This window comes from Pyricularia grisea, chromosome I (assembly GCF_004355905.1).
Source record: "Pyricularia grisea strain NI907 chromosome I, whole genome shotgun sequence".
Classification (NCBI taxonomy): Eukaryota; Fungi; Ascomycota; class Sordariomycetes; order Magnaporthales; family Pyriculariaceae; genus Pyricularia; species Pyricularia grisea.
The window spans coordinates 3225168-3241430 of NC_044973.1; the positions used below are offsets into that span (position 1 = coordinate 3225168).

Genomic DNA, 16263 nt, shown 5'->3' on the forward strand with positions numbered 1-16263 from the left:
AAAGCCCTCCAACACAGCACTCCCTAAACTCAAGCTTCAGGCACAAGTCCAGATTTCTTGACGCTCTCTGTAAACATCTCCCGGCACCTCACCTTGCTCCCAAGCCTGGCACACAAAAGAAAAGCCCCACTCAGCTTCCGATGAAGACTGTACGTCTCCTCGGGAGGAGGTGCGAGGCGCTCCTTGATCATGACGGGGATGAAACTCTTGACCCGCTCCGTGATTGTCTGGTCGCGGAAGTCGTACACCTCCGGAGCGGACTCGAGGAAAGGCTCGGCAAGCGTCAGCACCGACTGAGTGTGCGCGTCCAGCATCACCCTGCTCTCGTGGCCCGTCAGGTAACCCAGCTCCTCGGACAGGACGCGCACGCCCTCACGGTCGCCCTTGGACGCCGCGTACAGCAGCCTGACGTACAGAGACACGAACCGCTCCGGATACTCACGCGAGGCGCCAAAGTCGAGCAGCTCGAGGCGACCCGTCTCGGCGTTGTACAAGAAGTTGGTCCAGTTTGGGTCCGTCTGCATGAAGCGGAACTCGGTTATCTCGCGCAGGCACAACCGCAGGATGTGTGTTCCGATCCGGTCGCGCTGCTCCTGGGTGAAGGAATGAATGCCCCGTGTCACGCCGATGCCGTGCATAAACTCCATCGTCAGAACCTGCTTCCCTGACGCGGCGGGGAAGACGCGCGGCACGGCAAACACGGCATCTTCGTCCCCGGCGAGCAGCGTGCGGTAGCGCTGGGCGCACTCGGCCTCGCGCTCGTAGTCGCATTCCCAGGCAAGCTCCGTGCGCGCGTTGGCGATGGTCTTGTCGAGGTACAACCCCTTCGGCAACAGTTTCGTCGCCGCGAGCAGCATCGCTAGGTTGTCCAGGTCTGAGTTGATGCTGTCGGCCACGCCGGGGAACTGGATCTTGACTGCCACCTCCACAGGCATTCCACCCTCCACTTGAGGCTTGAGCGTCGCACGGTGAACCTGACCGATCGAAGCGGCAGCGATGGGCTTCTCTTCAAAGGTCTCAAAGAGGTCTCTCCACTCGGAACCCAGGTTTGCGACCAGCACCCGGTCGCGCTGCCATGCCGGCATATAGTCCGCCCTGTCTTGCACGCGCTGCAACACCTCGCGTATCGGACCCGGAAGCATTTTGGCGTCCTGGAATGAGAGCATCTGGCCCATCTTGAGAGCAGCGCCGCGCATGCGCGAGAGCTTGGACACGAGGCGCTCCATGTTGGCGGGGCTCAGCATTGCTGACGTCCCGGACGTGCCGCCACCGAAGCCACGGCTGATGGACTCGGTCAGCGCGCCGCCGAGCATACCGGCCGCGAGACCACTGTAGTTCCAGATGCGGCTGAGCCGGGTGGCAGGCACTTTGGACTCACGGAGCTGGTAGCCGGAGGCTGCCGGCGCCGGATCTTGAACCACCTTTTCGGCGGCGGGCGATGATGCCCGGGTTGATACTGGCGGAGTCACGACGGTGACTGGATCAGCGGCATCCGCCTTTGTCGTGTCGATCCTCTCCGACGCTTCCGGGTTTTGCAGAGGTTTGCTAGCTGGTTCGGGCTCTCTCCTAGGCTCCTCCGCTGTCAAGCTTTCGAATCGGGCACTCTCGGAAGCTTTCGCGGCTGCCACAGTATCTCTGCCGCTAGAAGCATCCTTTTCCCCACCATTGTCCACATCTGCATCTGACTTGAGAGACTCGAGTATTTTGGATCCCCTTGAAGTCTGAAATATGTTGATATTAATGCCCTCCGGCATCCCCTCCGCGGTGGCCGCATCCACCTCTTCTAGCTTCGCTGGAGCGGCCTCGAAAACGGGCCTCCTAGGGGGTTTTGTTGCTGTAGCAAAGAGGCCATCACGGGTCGCCCACGGCGCGACCGGCCTATCTCGGCCCAATGCAGCCACCTCGCCGGCTACATCCCGCCCGGCTATCGAACTGGGCTGCACACGCGCCGCCGTTTCTGCGGCTTCGGGGATGGGCGCCGGGGCCGCATTGTCGGTCGTTACCGGCGCCGCGGTGCGCGTCTGGGTCCCGGACGGCTCAGATGCAGAGGCCGAGGTTGATGGAGCGGCGGTCGCAGGGCGTGCAGTCAAGCTCGAGCTCTTGCCGAAGCGGTCGATCTGCCTGGCACGGAGGGCGACATGCTTCGACGCCACCGAGCGCGAGGCGCTGGCCACGGCGGCAAGGTCGAGAACAATGTCGGCGAGCCTCATCGCAAAGGAAGCGCTTCGGGTTCGGGGGGGTTTACAGTGACGGAACTAAGGTCATTGTCTTTTCTGTGGCCGGGTTGGTTGGTGGTGGTGGTGTGGGGTGTACAAAAAAGCTTGCTTAACTTGACTTTGTTCTGTACTGCAATGAGCTATTAATTAGGCCCCGAGATGGAAACGGCACCAGGTGGTAGCGAATGCGGATTTGGTGCCATCATTAGCTCCGATTGATAGAGCCGTCTCTCACCCCTGCCCCAAGACTTTTGCATCCCGCCAAGGCCGCTTCCAATTTAGAATTGGCGTCGCTGCAGGGGTGCGCAAACTGACGTATGCATGTCGAACTACACTACAAAGCCATCAACAGGCTTCAGCTCGGGAAACTTTTGTAATGTACCGCAGTATTGTTGGTGTTTGATGTATCAATCTGTTGTGACTACAGGAAAAGTATGTAGCCGGGTATCAAAAAATGAAACGAATCAAAGCATATCCGCTAAACGCCGCCCAAATAAAAAATGCAAAAATGTGAACCCCTTCTATCCACCATACACATGAAATCACCGCTTCCAGTGCTTGCCCTCGGGTACAAACCCAAAATGTAAAACTGAAAGAGGCCTTGCGGCTGACCTTTCTTTGACCCGACCCTCTCCATCTCGTAAATGCGCAATTCAAGGAGGGGGGGTTGATCGTGACCAAAAATGACAATAAATCACATTCCCAGCTCATGTTTTCGGAGTTGCCCGCTTCGGCAGAGCCGGCTTGGCCCGCGGCGTAGCCCTGTGGTCGAATGGTGTGATTGAACCAGACTTTCGCCCTGCACCACCTAGGTTACTCCATAGCCTTTGTGCTGCTGGTGTGAGGCCTCCCGTAACCCTAGGGCTGCTGGGGAATTTTGGTACTGAAGTCTTGACCTCCTTGCCCACCATGCCAATCCTGGATGCAGTCCTACGCGACTCTGCGATCCTATCAACCATCCGATGATGCAGATCCTCCCTTTTCCTACGATCCTGCAACTTGAAAGGGTTTGCAGTAGTGTCGCTACTGTTAAGACTGAGGATCGATTCTGTCGGCTTCCTCGCTGGTTCTGGAGCCGGGTCCTCATCATCAACAAAGGCATATCCATTCACCCGTGGTGTTTCACTGCCGCCCGTAGCAGAATCCTGGTCTGCTGCTCTTGGCCTGCCTGCAATCGCATCACGCATAGCAGACAATGTGGGTGACGGCGGACGAGACGGATGCTGCTGAACGACAATATCGGGATTCGGAGCCCGTGTATTGGCATACACAATCTCCTTGGGTGGTGCCCTTGATGCCGCCTCAGCTCGTTCGGCTATGGTCTCCAGCGCGTCATCCACCCCATCGGGTTTGAACATCAGATCGTTCCTCGGTTGCCACTTCCAGTACTCGGGTGCGGCTCTCCGATCATCTTTGTCCTTGATCGCTAGCTGCATCTTTTTGTAGCCATCATCTGCCAGACTCCTCGTCTTGCTGATCCTCTCCTCGACCTCCTTCTGCTTCAACTGCATTTTTGAAGGCAGTTTATTGCCGGTCCACAGCCACGCGTACTTCTCGGCCTTTTTCTGATTCTGTTTGTCCAGAAGTTTGTAAAAGCTCTCATTGTCTTCGCTCGTATACTGGGACTGGAACGCAGCGAGACCCAAGCTGGTGTCGACATGTGACTTTTCGGGCGCCACAGTCGATGCTGCTGGAGTTGACCGTACAGATGCAGGCGTATCGCCGACAAAACTCATGGGTGTATCTCCTGGCTGTGTTGCAGTGACAGCCGACGGCATGCGCCGCCGGCCCGGTGTCATGACATTTTTTAGTCGTCTCGTCGCGCTAGATATCCATTCCTCGTCCTTGGATTCTAGGGCATCCAAATATTCCTGCTGCGTTTGACTTTCGAGAAGACCGGGGAAGAAATCACGGGCGATGATTTGGGACAGCGCCTCGGTGTAGGTAACCTCATCGAGAACGTTCTTCGGTCGCTTTATCCGCTTCGCTGGCGGCGGCGGCGGCATGAGTTCCGTATCAGTTCGCTTGCGAACGAGGGACTTGGATTCCGTTTCGGCCATCTTTGATTAATGCTAGGGTATTGGCGTCTCCCGAAAAAGCAGCGTTGCGATGACTTGCAAAGCGAAGAGGAATGACGAGGATGCAATAGCCAAGCCCCACTAATAATCATTGCATTCAAAAGTAACAAGACAGCGCTGCCTTTCACCACCAGGAGCTAAGCATCCGGCGCCCCACTTCCACTCCCGACTGCCATCCAATTAACGTTGGTCTACCAGGTACCTCGAGTTGAGCCTTACGCCCACTCGTACCGTTTTAACGTAGTAGCATCGAAACGGAGCGAACCGCCCCACGCAAGCCCGCCGCGCAGTTCCTCAATCCCCCGCCGCAAGAGGGACTGCTCCGAAAGCCCTTCCAAAAAGTTCTACCGTTGCCTATATTGCTAAGAGCCGAGGGTGACCCGGCGTCGCTCCGTGAATATAATTCTCCAGCTCGCGGTCCCAAGGTTCTGCTGTATCCGGCGCGCGCTCGCCCCTGCTTCGACCTTCAAACTTCAGCCACAAAACGGCTCAGTGTGCATAGTGTCCAGCTAGTATACCAAAAAAAAAAAAAAAAAAAAAAAAAAAAAAAAAAAAAAAAAAAAAAAAAAGAGGCTCAATCAAGATGGCAGACCCTAAGGCGCAAGCAACCGAGTTGAAGAATCAGGGAAACAAGGCATTCCAATCCCACGACTGGCCGAAAGCTATTGAGCTTTATACCCAGGCCATCGAGTTGAACCCAGAAGAGCCGACCCTGTATTCGAACCGAGCTCAGGTGCGCATTCTCAATCGTTGCTTTTATCTTCCTTATTGGTGATGCCCCGCCAAGGCTGATTTCATCTACTCGCGTGACTGAAACTGATATACCCTCCTTTACCTCGCTTAGGCTTACCTGAAGACGGAAGCTTATGGATATGCCGTTGCCGACGCGACCAAGGCAATCGAGCTGAACCCTGGATTTGTCAAGGTATGCTTAGTCCTGTCTGCCACCCGCAGCCGTGCAAATCGAGGCATAATGGATACACTGGACTGACCGCGATGCGCCACAGGCATACTATCGCCGAGCGATCGCCAACACGGCCATACTACGCCCCCGTGAAGCTCTCAAGGACTTCAAGTCGTGTGTCAAGATCGATCCAGGCAACAAAGATGCTAAGCTCAAGCTGGTCGAGTGTCAAAAAGTGGTGCGCCAGCTTGACTTCTACGCCGCTATCGAGGTTGGAGACGAGCCGTCGGCCGCCGCTGGCCTCGACGTTGCCTCAATAGCAGTTGAGCCCGACTACGACGGCGTCAAGCTGGGCGACGAGATGACACAAGAGTTCATCGACGACATGATGGAGCGGTTCAAGACCGGCAAGAAGATCCACAAGAAATATGTTTACCAAATCGTCATAGCCGTCAAGGATATTGTTTACAACGAGCCTACAATGGTCGAGGTCGACATCCCTGAGGATGTGACTCTCACCGTGTGTGGCGATACCCACGGTATGTCCAGGCCGAGTGTTTTGCAGGGTTTGCGGATTCACATTGATCCCGGGTGCAGCTCGCTAACATCCAGAACCATATAGGCCAATACTTCGACCTTATGGAGCTCTTCAGGCTCAACGGTACACCATCAGAGAAGCACTGGTACTTGTTCAACGGAGACTTTGTCGACAGGGGCTCTTGGTCGACCGAGATCGCACTGCTTTTGTATGCGAACAAATGGCTTCGCCCGAAGCAGTTCTTCCTGAACCGTGGAAATCACGAGACAGACGACATGAACCGTGCATACGGTTTTGAGGGAGAGTGCAAGGCCAAGTACAACGAAAGGTAAGTTTCAACAATATCTGTACAGCCATATATGCACGTGACCGAACGAACTGCTGACCCCCTTGATAATCATAAACAGGACTTTCAAGCTTTTCTCGGAGAGTTTCTCGGCCTTGCCACTGGCGACTTTGATCGGCCATAAATTCTTCGTCCTCCACGGAGGGCTCTTCTCAGATGACAACGTCACCCTGGACGACATCCGGAAGCTCGACAGGCATAAGCAGCGTCAACCAGGCCAGGCTGGTCTGATGATGGAGATGCTATGGACGGATCCTCAGCCAGAGCCAGGCAGAGGCCCAAGTAAGCGTGGTGTGGGCATGCAGTTTGGCCCTGACGTCACTGCGAGGTTCTGCGAAAAGAATGGTCTCGATGCCATTATCCGAAGCCACGAGGTGCGCATGGACGGTTACGAGGAAGAGCACAACGGAAAGTGTATCACAGGTACGAGATCTGGCCCTGCGTATTCTTGTTCGAGTCCCTCCTTGTATCCCAGGGTGGCAAGACTAACGTGATCTTTCTTGGTGTTAGTTTTCTCTGCGCCAAAGTACTGCGACATGACGGAAAACAGGGGCGCTTACATCAATATCAAATCCGATTACAAGTTACAATTCCACCAATTCGACGCGGTCCCGCATCCCAACATCAGGCCAATGGTAAGCTTATAATTTTGATCGGTCCAACAGAGCCAACTCATACTGACAACCACCATAGGCTTACGCACAAAATTCGCTTATGTCTTCGTTGATGTGAGTTGGCAGGCATGTATCTTGTACGGCCTCATAGATCGATGGGGCTACTGGATCCTTCGCTCGCATAGACCAGGAAAGATATCGTTGGTAGCATTTCTTCGGGCGTTATCTTGGTTCTCAGGCTTTGGCGTGTGGCGTTTAATGGCGGTTGGAGAAAAGTCTCTAAAGCCAGATAGGCTTGCCGAAATCTGTAGCATAGCCGTGATGAATACACAAACCGCTGGGTGGTATTTTTTTACTCCAACGGAATGGTGAATGGGATTCGGTGGCCGAGTTGGATTGATACGGTGATAGCTGCTGTGTTTCACTCGCCCTTTCGAGACGCACGAGACATCACGAACTCCATAGCGACTGCTGCTCACTCCTCCCAAGAAGACTGCCCAACCAGTCTCCTGCAGCCAAAATCCTCAGGCCAGTGGTGACCCCGGACTGCACGGCACCGGGCCATGAGGTGACGGCGGCCGAGAAACGGCCCAAGTCCGGGCCTGGCAAACGGACCCAAAACTCCCCCTTGGCCGCATCCACCTTGAGCACATCGACAGTGACGGCCGCACCCGTGGCTCCCAGAAATTGCTGCACGGCAGATGCGCAGTAGGACCGGGCCTGTAGCGCGTCCAGGCTTGGTTGCTCGCCAGGGTCGTCGGACTGCACACGCAGGTGAGCGTATGCATATGCAGGCTTCTTGACTGTGCAAGAAAATATTTCGTAGGATTTGGAGGCGGGTTTCTGTGATAGCTTGGCGGTTGACGTCGTTGAGTCATCTAACATTGTGGTGTCTTCTGATTCCATTTTGAGGGGTGATTTTCTTTTTCCCTCCTTTTCCCCCCCAACAAAACCTGGCAAAAAGTAATGTGATGATTTTGAGGTACAATGGGTTAATTAGCTCCTAATGTCGTATATGTGTAGTATTTCAGAGCAATTTTAGAAACACACAGCGAGAAACATGCATTGGACAAACCATCCAACCCTCGACGATGCAAGGTACCCGCACAGGATTTTGCGATCACAGCTGAAAAGAGCTGGGTCCGTCCAGTGACATCTGCGGCTGCCAATCCATGCTTGATTTAGAGCTCCGTTTGAGACGCCACACCCCACAGGCCTCCGTTTCAATCTTCAGCTAGCCCCACCAGCCATCCTTCAATCCATAGTCAAGATTCCTTGTAGCTGCCAGCATCGCCAGATCGGTTCCCCGAAACCACCTTCACTCGCTTCTTCAAGTTGTCGCTTTGAGATTTACTGCGTCGGCGCAAAACGACAAGAGCCAACAACACAATGTCCGAGAGCTACGTCGCACCCCGAGATCAGCGCCATTTGCGCGCATGCATGGTCTGCTCTATTGTTGTTCACCAAAAGGTAAAGTTGACCGGTTTTTGTTGCCCTGGTCGATAAACAACAGGGCACCACCAAGTTTCGTTTTACGCGCGCAAAACAACCAACCACGCGCAGAACAAAACCCAGCCACTAACTCTTTTTTTTTTTCTGGTCACCGTAGCGCTTCTACGATGAGGGGTGCCCCAACTGTGAAGACTTCTTGCACCTACAGGGCTCGACGGATCAGATCGAGAGCTGCACATCCCAGGTTTTCGAGGGCCTGATCTCGCTGGCAGACCCCACAAAGTCCTGGGTCGCCAAGTGGCAGCGGCTGGACGGCTACGTCAGAGGAGTTTATGCCATCAAGGTCTCTGGCCAGCTGCCGGATGATGTTAGGGCTACGATTGAGGACGAGTATAGGATACAGTACATCCCGTATGTTTGTCGACCGGTCTACTTGGTATGTTGATGGAGGTGCCTGCTAACAATTTTCTCCATCTTCAGCCGCGATGGAAGTGCCACAGAGGCAGACGTTTAGGGTGTTTGACATGGCGTTTTTGGGATTGGCAAGGAGTCTGGGTCTGGGATTTAAATGATTAGCGAATAAAGCCTAATTGGCATTCAATTTAAGTCGTAAACATTCAATATTTGCGCTCAGAGGTGATATGATTATCATTATGCTTTTCATTGTCATGACCTCTCTCTTCCCCTCCATTTACATTTGGTTGGATCATATAAACCCCGCGAGGGCGCCCATGGGTATAGAACAGAGAAATATTAACGCCGCCAGACTCCAGGCCTCTAAAAACCGTTATAAAAAAAAAAAGAAAGACTTCACATCCTTTGGCGTTTACCAGGCCCACCTGAACCGGAAAACTCTCTTGGCCTCTTGCGCTCCATCTCCTCGCGCATTATCCTCTCTGCTTCGCTTATCTTTTTGGGTTGCTCAATCTTGACTTTCTTTGCGCCACTGGAAAAAGCGTTTTTCTTGGCGGCAAAAACGTTCTTGGTAGCTGGCTTTGCCCCAAACTTCAACGACACAGGCTTGGTATCTGTGGTCGCTTCCGTCGCCTTGGACTCTCCAGTTGCTGGGGTTTCTTTGTCGGCAGTTGCAGCAGCGGGCTGCTCTGCTGGGGCGGGTTCCGGTTTGCTGGCTGTAGGCTTAGCTCCGATAGACAGTTTGATCTTCTCGCCTTCTTCCCGTCGCAACCCCTTGTCCTCCTGGTCTTGCTCTGTTGATGTGCCATTCTCCCCGGCTGCTCGAGCAGCGGCATCCTTTTGCGCGCGCTTTATCTGCTCCTTCAGTAAGCGCTGCTCCCGCTCCTCATCACCCCTGTCCTGTGCCTCTTTCCTTCTAAGCGCCTCTTGCCTCTTGAGCGCCTCGGGCGAGTCGTCGATCCAGGATATGTGGATGCCCTTCTCGTTCTCCTCGACGCGACATATGCCCTCCTTGCCCAGGTATTTGGCAAACTCTGTCAGGCTGGACCACTGAGTGCTGTTCATGTGGACGTGCTCCTTGTTGGCGATGTACTCTTGGTAAAAGTGGTTGATCTGGACCTGCTTGTCGCGGTGGCCCGTCTTGAGCAGGTTGATAAAGTCCTTGAGGAAGGCGTCGCTGTACTCGCGAATGTACTTTTTCGGGTCCTCGCCCACGATGAGCATGTTGCGCACGTGCGACTCGCTCATGCAGTGCTGCTTGAAGGCATTGTCGTCGCGCATCTGACGCTGGCATGGTGTGCAGTAGAAGCGAAGGCGCTGGAGGCCCTTGGCCTTCATCTGGTTGCTCAGATGCTTGGTCGTGCCGAACTCTGCTTTCCCCATTTTGGGCGGCTGGATCTGGATGTGTTTCTTGGGGTAGACGAGTTTAATTATCGGAGGTTCTGGGAAGAACGATGTTGGTGAATGCGTCCTGTGGTGGCGTTCGCGATGGTGTCGATTTCAGATTCCGGAAACTTGGGTCGTCAAGACGCCTTGTAATCAGATCGTGGCTGCAAGCTTGATTCAAAGTGGCGGCGACAAAACACGGCGGAGGTTCCGTTGCAGGCAAAACCGACTTGGCCCCACTAATGCGGGTAAAGATGTGGGTCTATCCGATGCGAACTTCGCGTGCTCACCTGCTCTCGCGTACTTTCAATTAAATGACAGACGCGTCATCAAGCACTTGGTATCGTTTACCCCGCGTTCAAATCAACGATGATGCATGCATAATCAATAATCGATACAATGCCTGCGGACATCGTCCTCGTAGAGAGCTCGGAGTCAGAAGATAAGAAGATTCCCGGTGCCGGACAACGTTCTAAAACGGCACTTGGTAAGCGCAAAACCGAACCCGTGCCGCCACCTATTGAGACCATCCCATGGACGGACTCGGAGGAGGAAGCCGAAAAGGAACGGGCCAAGAAGAAACAAACAAAGGGAAGACGCAGCGCAAAAAAGAACAAAAGCGTCAAGTCAGAACCCGGTAGCAATAGTACCAATCACGGACTGCGAAATGCACGTTCCTTGGCCGAAGCAATTAGGGATCTCGGCGAGGATACGGCGCCGGAGGACAAAGTCCATGCTGATATCCCGGAGTATTTGAAGAACCGCAAGAGGCAGTTCAACCGGGACCGCGCAACACTTCAAGAAGCCGGGCTTCTTCTTCCGCCAGACTACACCGACATTGACTTCACCGATGATGAAGATGGCGGCCGGCGACGAGAGGTCCGACCACAATTTGGCGATAGGATCCAGCCTTGTCGGCCGTACGAGGACATTGAGCTAGAAAGATCAGCAGGTACCATACCGGCACCAATAGCGCAGTATCTACGTGATTATCAGATCGACGGAGTGGCTTTCATGCATGAGGCATTCGTTTACCAGCGGGGCTGCATCCTGGGTGATGACATGGGACTGGGCAAGACAGTTCAGGTTGCAGCGTTCCTCACAGCGGCATTCGGGAAAACCGGTGACTTTCGTGACTCGAAGCGGATGCGCAAGGTCAAAAGGCTGGGTGGCCGGTACTATAAAGTGCTGATTGTCTGCCCCAGCTCGGTAATGGAGAACTGGAGGCAAGAATTGGCGCGATGGGGCTGGTGGAAGGTCGAGTCCTATCATGGTTCCAGTAAAGACGATGTGCTTGATACTGCAAAGTCGGGTCGGCTTGAGGTCATGCTTACGACCCCGGCCACTTACAGGCTGCAGAAAGAGCGTGTAAACACGGTCAGTTGGGATGCCGTGGTTGTGGACGAATGTCATAACATCAAGGAGCGACGATCCGAGATCACCAAAGCAATGATTGAGGTCAACGCACTCTGTCGCATCGGTCTGACGGGCACGGCCATTCAGAACAAGTACGAAGAGCTGTGGACCCTCCTAAACTGGACAAACCCTGGGCGGTTTGGAACCTTTGGAGAATGGAAAACCTCCATCAGCAGGCCTCTAACTCTGGGTCAATCTCACAATGCCACACTCCAGGAACTGAGCATGGCAAGAAAGACGGCCAGGAAGCTGGTGCAGAATCTTCTTCCAGACTACTTTCTTCGTCGCATGAAATCTCTAATTGCGCATCAGTTACCCAAGAAGCGAGACAGGGTGGTTTTCTGTCCGCTTACTGATCTCCAAACCAAGGCTTACGAAAGATTTATTGCATCTGAAGAAGTTGAGCTTGTCCGACGGTCTCACGAACCTTGCGATTGCGGATCAGGGGAGGAAAGGGGGCATTGCCATTACGCACACTTGTCAGATGGGCGGACATGGAACATGCTCGTCTTCTCTTGTATTCTGACCTTGCAGAATCTTGCCAATCACCTCACCCTGATTGTGCCAAAGATTGGCGAACCCGGAGATAAGGCTGAGAAAAGTCTGGCCAGGCTCCGTATCTGCGTGCCTGACAAGTGGGAGCAGCTCTACAAACTTCGAGACTCTCCGCTCATACAAATGGACCCGGAATTCTGCGGTAAATGGAGAGTGTTGAAAGACCTGCTCAAGTTTTGGGAGACAAACGGCGACAAAGTTCTAGTTTTCTCCCACAGCGTCAAACTGCTGCAGGTGCTCCGCGCGCTTTTTCAGACTACTCACTACAGTTACAGCTACCTGGATGGATCACTCGCAATCGAGGAGAGGCAGCAAGTTGTTGATGATTTCAATTCGGATCCTCAACAGTTTGTCTTTCTCATCTCTACGAAGGCGGGCGGTGTAGGGCTGAACATCACTTCGGCGAACAAGGTCGTCATCTTTGATCCGCACTGGAACCCGTCATGGGATCTTCAGGCCCAGGATCGAGCTTATCGAATTGGCCAGGTTTGTAGTTGCCGCTGCTCACTTTGGTCCCAGTCTTGTTATCGAAATTCGAGCTAATAATTCGTTCCAGACTCGAGACGTTGACGTGTTCCGCCTTGTCTCGCAAGGAACTATCGAAGAGATTGTTTACGCGCGGCAGATATACAAACAGCAACAGGCCAACATTGGCTATAATGCTTCAAGTGAAAGGTATGGTTTTTCTTTTCGAAATTGGTTTGCTACCTTGCAACTCTAGCCAGAATATTAGCCATGTGTAGTAACCGCTTATGCTAACATGACATACTCCAGACGATACTTTACTGGTGTACAACAAGACAACTCTCGCAAGGGGGAAATATTTGGACTGGAAAACATTTTCACGTTCCGTCCTGACCGAGTAGTGCTTCGGGATATTGTCAACAAGACGAATGTCGCAGAGGCCAAGGTTGGAGTATATCTGCAAGACATTGATATTGAATCCGCCATCAAGGACAATGAAGAGGCAGGCATCCCGATAAAGTTAGAGCCGGGGGCCAGTGGCGACGCAGAGGAACGTGGTGCAAGCCAACTCGCGGACTTCCTCACGTCTAAGCCCCAAGTTAACCCAGGTGGTGAGAACCACGAAAGATCTCCAGCTCACGACGCCATACAGGCAATTCTCTCATCGGCGGGAGTGGGGTACACTCACGACAATGCAGAGGTTGTTGGCACCAGCAAAGTTGAGGCTCAATTGTCTCGCAAGGCCGAGAGAGATCACGAGATTGATGAGAAGGAAGCCCTAAAAGTTTTGTTTGCTGACAGCCAAGATGTTAATGCGCATCCGCTATACGAACATAATCAGGAGGCTTGGGATGTGGACGAGACGGGAGAAGGTGACGACTGGCAGAGCAAGCATCCCGAAACATCGTTCCGGCCTCGACTCCGATACAACCCTCCACAAGATGTTAGGCTGCGTCAATTCTGCTCCATGGCAAAGGAGTTCGGCTTCAGCAATGCTATAGAGTTTGCATTGGTGGTAGAGAGCTGGACGCAAGAGCAGCGGAGGAACTGTCTCGATATGTTCTACAAACAAAGGGAGTCTGAGCTTCTCAAGACAAACCTGGCTGGCGAGGCAAAGAAGCTAGTCAAACACGAGCCCGAAGTCAAGACAGAGTCAACTTCAGCCCGTATAAAGACAGAAGTACTGGAGGAAAATGGAATGGTTGGACTTGAGGATGTCAAGACCAAATCCGAAGTTCACATCGAGAACGAAGCGAGAGGTGCCGACTCAAACGTAAAGATGGAACCGATGGACGATGAGACTGAGAGCGACTCTGATGATCTTGACGCGGTCAAGAAGGTGAAGGACGAGGACTCGGGCAATATTAAAACCGAACCAGGCTTGGCCACTATTAAGAGGCAGTCGACTATATTCGTGTTTGATGACGACGATGAAGATGACGAATTGTGAGATGGATCCTTGTTTATATTTTCTAGTTTTACGATACCCATTCGCGTTTGATTTGGACTTGATGAAAGTGTGTAGTTAGTGTTCTCCGATAAGTTGCCTCGTCACAGTGGCATGCATGCATTTTCTATCGTTAATTTGTCCCAGCTCCAATCGTATCATACCTAGTTTCCGTCCCCCCCCTTCTCGGGACCCTGGTGTACTTTATTCAAAAATACCGTGCAAATTACTCCATATGTTTGGAGACTGGACCTATGTACAGCAATTACAGGTTCTAACCGGCGGCTGCCTAATATTGTCACAGGACCAGCCTGCACGGCTATATGGGTTGTTTGTAATGCACCTTCCCGAGTCAGCGCAAGCAGTTGTGGCACATGAACAGTGATTACGACTGGACAATGGCGAAGCTTATCTTCAAAGCATGCGGTCACTTTACTCCGCCCAACGGGAATACTACCGAGTAGGGTGTGAGTTACTGTAACCGTATCGCTGACGTTGCCGCGACCGTGACCTAATGATATGCACCTCGCCTTTTCGCTCTGGTATCTTTTTTTTTTCTTTGTTTGTTGGGGGCGGTATTACGTGGTTAGGTAGGTGGACGAAAGCATAGCCACCTCTTGGCCATGGGCGAAGCGTACCTACGTGTTACAGAAACGCCTAGGATTTTTGGGGGCGGAAGGCACATCCTGTTGCACATACCGTTGGCATCCGTCGGGAGGTTTTCAATGTTTGCAAAAGTATGTTAGGTTGCTTGCTATCTATCATGAGTTGTCATCAAAAGGGGGGGCAACGGGAGGGTCGCTTGCGGGGTTCGCGGATATCGCCGGCACCCGCTCACGGCAACCCGTTGAAGGGATCGGCGGGCGAATCAGAACAGACACAATTGTTGCTCGAAGCCTAATGCAGGTACTTTGTTTTGTTATAAGTGATTTGCGACCTCGGGGGTGGTCAATCAAAACTTGATACATGTCGCAAAACTCTTATTTATTTGGTCTCTGATTATCGACAAATATCTCGTTAGTTTCGGCTTTCCCCACTGAGATTAATTTGCTGCCAGTGCTCGTATCGAATTGCAAAGTTGTAGAATAATTAATATGGGTTCAAAGAGTATAAAGTTTGCACAGAAACCGGGAAATCTTGCCCCTGGAAACTTACTCAAATCCCAAACCCACTATCTGTTGTATAAGGTAGAGTATACGTACCGTGATGACCTTTCCATTGGGGCAGCCGAAACTAATGGCCGAGGCGCCTTGTAGGGGTGTGCTTGAAGGAGACAATGAAATAGAGAATATACTCCGTAGGAAATAAAGGGAACCAAATGATGGGCCGACCGGGAGAATGGAAATGGGAGAACGAGAAACGGTTTGCTGGACGAAAACAATCGTTTTGACGACAGGAATGCCAATGCCGCATATGCAGATATATCTATGGAATATAGATGATATTTTAACCCACATACCCCTTTTTTTTCTTGAATATATTATACCCAGATCGCTAAGATGAGCGAACAGGTAACGCGTCGCCTTGGTCTGGGCAAAAACGATGACATTGCGAAGTGAATTTATAGTCGAATGGTATACAATGTTCAGAATTAGTTTTATTATCCACAAATGGTTGGGTGAGTGGGGAAAGGTTGCTCTCCGATAGCGTGGCTACCCTCCACTTCGAAGGGGGAAAAAGGCACTGATGTGGTTAGGATGGTCCCCACCCACGTTTTTATCGGGAGTTGGATGGCTTGGATGGATGATTTCAGCTTGGGGTGTCTTGGGTGTGTGTGGTGCTGGTGCGTTGAGCTAAGCTGCATCCGCTTCTACGCTTTCGTCTGGAAAACTTTTTCTGGTGGGATAAGGACCTGAGCAAATTGGTAGGAGAAATAGTTCAAAGTCAGGTAGGTCGGTAGGTACCCAACGTACATTAGGCTTCATCAACGGTACTCCTGGGTACTGTAAGTATCTCGTTACCTAGTGACTACCATGTAACGAATAAATTTACTTACATTGCGTACAGACAGTTTCGGTCAAATGTAGTGAAATGTATCATCGTCATCATCGTTGATCCCTGTCTCTGATAAGATATACGATTGGTCTTTTTGGGGGTTGCTCAAGTCTTTGTCAATTCGGAAGTACCGGTAGAATTGCCTTGAATGCACCACAAACAAACTCATGGAAGAAAACCTGAAAAAGCAATCACAAGACAGGACGGGGCAGGCGGCGCAATGCAGTCAGTACATTTCCACCGAAAAAAAAAAAAAATTATGCTTTTCAAATTTCAAGGCATTATGCTGTGCTGTGCCCCCAGCGCCGCTGGGTAGGTACCTTGTCAAACTTTTGGGTTCTTTATTGTACTGCGCGCAGATAATTATGAGGAGGCCAAAGTGTTTACCAATCCCAACGGATGAGAAGGACGAAGCGTAAGGTAAGTATTTCGGATTG

At 52.3% G+C, this 16263-nt stretch overlaps 8 protein-coding genes across 8 annotated transcripts; 3 read left to right on the plus strand and 5 right to left on the minus strand.

The window, feature by feature from the left end:
• Nucleotides 1-29: 29 nt before the first annotated feature.
• On the minus strand, nt 30-2210 carry PgNI_06022 (uncharacterized protein; the record flags this gene model as incomplete). Its single annotated transcript, XM_031126051.1, has 1 exon — nt 30-2210. One exon carries the CDS (start codon nt 2208-2210, stop codon nt 30-32), a length of 2181 nt encoding a protein of 726 aa, XP_030982122.1.
• Nucleotides 2211-2923: 713 nt separating this feature from the next.
• On the minus strand, nt 2924-4276 carry PgNI_06023 (uncharacterized protein; the record flags this gene model as incomplete). The annotated part of the gene is made up of 1 exon (XM_031126052.1): nt 2924-4276. One exon carries the CDS (start codon nt 4274-4276, stop codon nt 2924-2926), a length of 1353 nt encoding a protein of 450 aa, XP_030982121.1.
• Nucleotides 4277-4781: 505 nt separating this feature from the next.
• Nucleotides 4782-7771, plus strand: PgNI_06024 (uncharacterized protein). The gene is made up of 7 exons (XM_031126053.1): nt 4782-5027; nt 5139-5219; nt 5302-5737; nt 5821-6064; nt 6144-6505; nt 6593-6717; nt 6776-7771. Exons 1-7 carry the CDS (start codon nt 4878-4880, stop codon nt 6812-6814), a joined length of 1437 nt encoding a protein of 478 aa, XP_030982128.1. The 5' UTR covers nt 4782-4877; the 3' UTR covers nt 6815-7771.
• Nucleotides 7147-7602, minus strand: PgNI_06025 (uncharacterized protein; the record flags this gene model as incomplete). The annotated part of the gene is made up of 1 exon (XM_031126054.1): nt 7147-7602. One exon carries the CDS (start codon nt 7600-7602, stop codon nt 7147-7149), a length of 456 nt encoding a protein of 151 aa, XP_030982127.1.
• Nucleotides 7772-7955: 184 nt separating the features above from the next.
• Nucleotides 7956-8784, plus strand: PgNI_06026 (uncharacterized protein). Its single transcript, XM_031126055.1, has 3 exons — nt 7956-8166; nt 8306-8559; nt 8629-8784. The coding sequence occupies exons 1-3, from the start codon at nt 8086-8088 to the stop codon at nt 8660-8662; spliced, it is 369 nt and encodes a 122-aa protein (XP_030982126.1). The 5' UTR covers nt 7956-8085; the 3' UTR covers nt 8663-8784.
• A 174-nt stretch (nt 8785-8958) lies between these two features.
• On the minus strand, nt 8959-9945 carry PgNI_06027 (uncharacterized protein; the record flags this gene model as incomplete). The annotated part of the gene is made up of 1 exon (XM_031126056.1): nt 8959-9945. One exon carries the CDS (start codon nt 9943-9945, stop codon nt 8959-8961), a length of 987 nt encoding a protein of 328 aa, XP_030982125.1.
• A 402-nt stretch (nt 9946-10347) lies between these two features.
• On the plus strand, nt 10348-13902 carry PgNI_06028 (uncharacterized protein; the record flags this gene model as incomplete). The annotated part of the gene is made up of 3 exons (XM_031126057.1): nt 10348-12405; nt 12476-12594; nt 12694-13902. The coding sequence occupies 3 exons, from the start codon at nt 10348-10350 to the stop codon at nt 13832-13834; spliced, it is 3318 nt and encodes a 1105-aa protein (XP_030982130.1). The 3' UTR covers nt 13835-13902.
• A 668-nt stretch (nt 13903-14570) lies between these two features.
• Nucleotides 14571-15350, minus strand: PgNI_06029 (uncharacterized protein). The gene is made up of 2 exons (XM_031126058.1): nt 15034-15350; nt 14571-14826 (listed from the first exon to the last, which is right to left on the minus strand). Exons 1-2 carry the CDS (start codon nt 15286-15288, stop codon nt 14812-14814), a joined length of 270 nt encoding a protein of 89 aa, XP_030982129.1. The 5' UTR covers nt 15289-15350; the 3' UTR covers nt 14571-14811.
• Nucleotides 15351-16263: the final 913 nt, after the last annotated feature.

Coding starts and splice junctions, on each gene's coding strand:
- PgNI_06024 (XM_031126053.1), top strand. CDS start 4,878: ATGGCAGACCCTAAGGCGCAAGCAACCGAGTTGAAGAATCAGGGAAAC. Junction 5,738..5,820: donor CGTGTGTGGCGATACCCACG/GTATGTCCAGGC, acceptor AGAACCATATAG/GCCAATACTTCGACCTTATG. Junction 6,506..6,592: donor CAACGGAAAGTGTATCACAG/GTACGAGATCTG, acceptor TCTTGGTGTTAG/TTTTCTCTGCGCCAAAGTAC.
- PgNI_06026 (XM_031126055.1), top strand. CDS start 8,086: ATGTCCGAGAGCTACGTCGCACCCCGAGATCAGCGCCATTTGCGCGCA. Junction 8,167..8,305: donor CTATTGTTGTTCACCAAAAG/GTAAAGTTGACC, acceptor TGGTCACCGTAG/CGCTTCTACGATGAGGGGTG. Junction 8,560..8,628: donor TATAGGATACAGTACATCCC/GTATGTTTGTCG, acceptor CTCCATCTTCAG/CCGCGATGGAAGTGCCACAG.
- PgNI_06029 (XM_031126058.1), bottom strand. CDS start 15,288: ATGTGGGTTAAAATATCATCTATATTCCATAGATATATCTGCATATGC.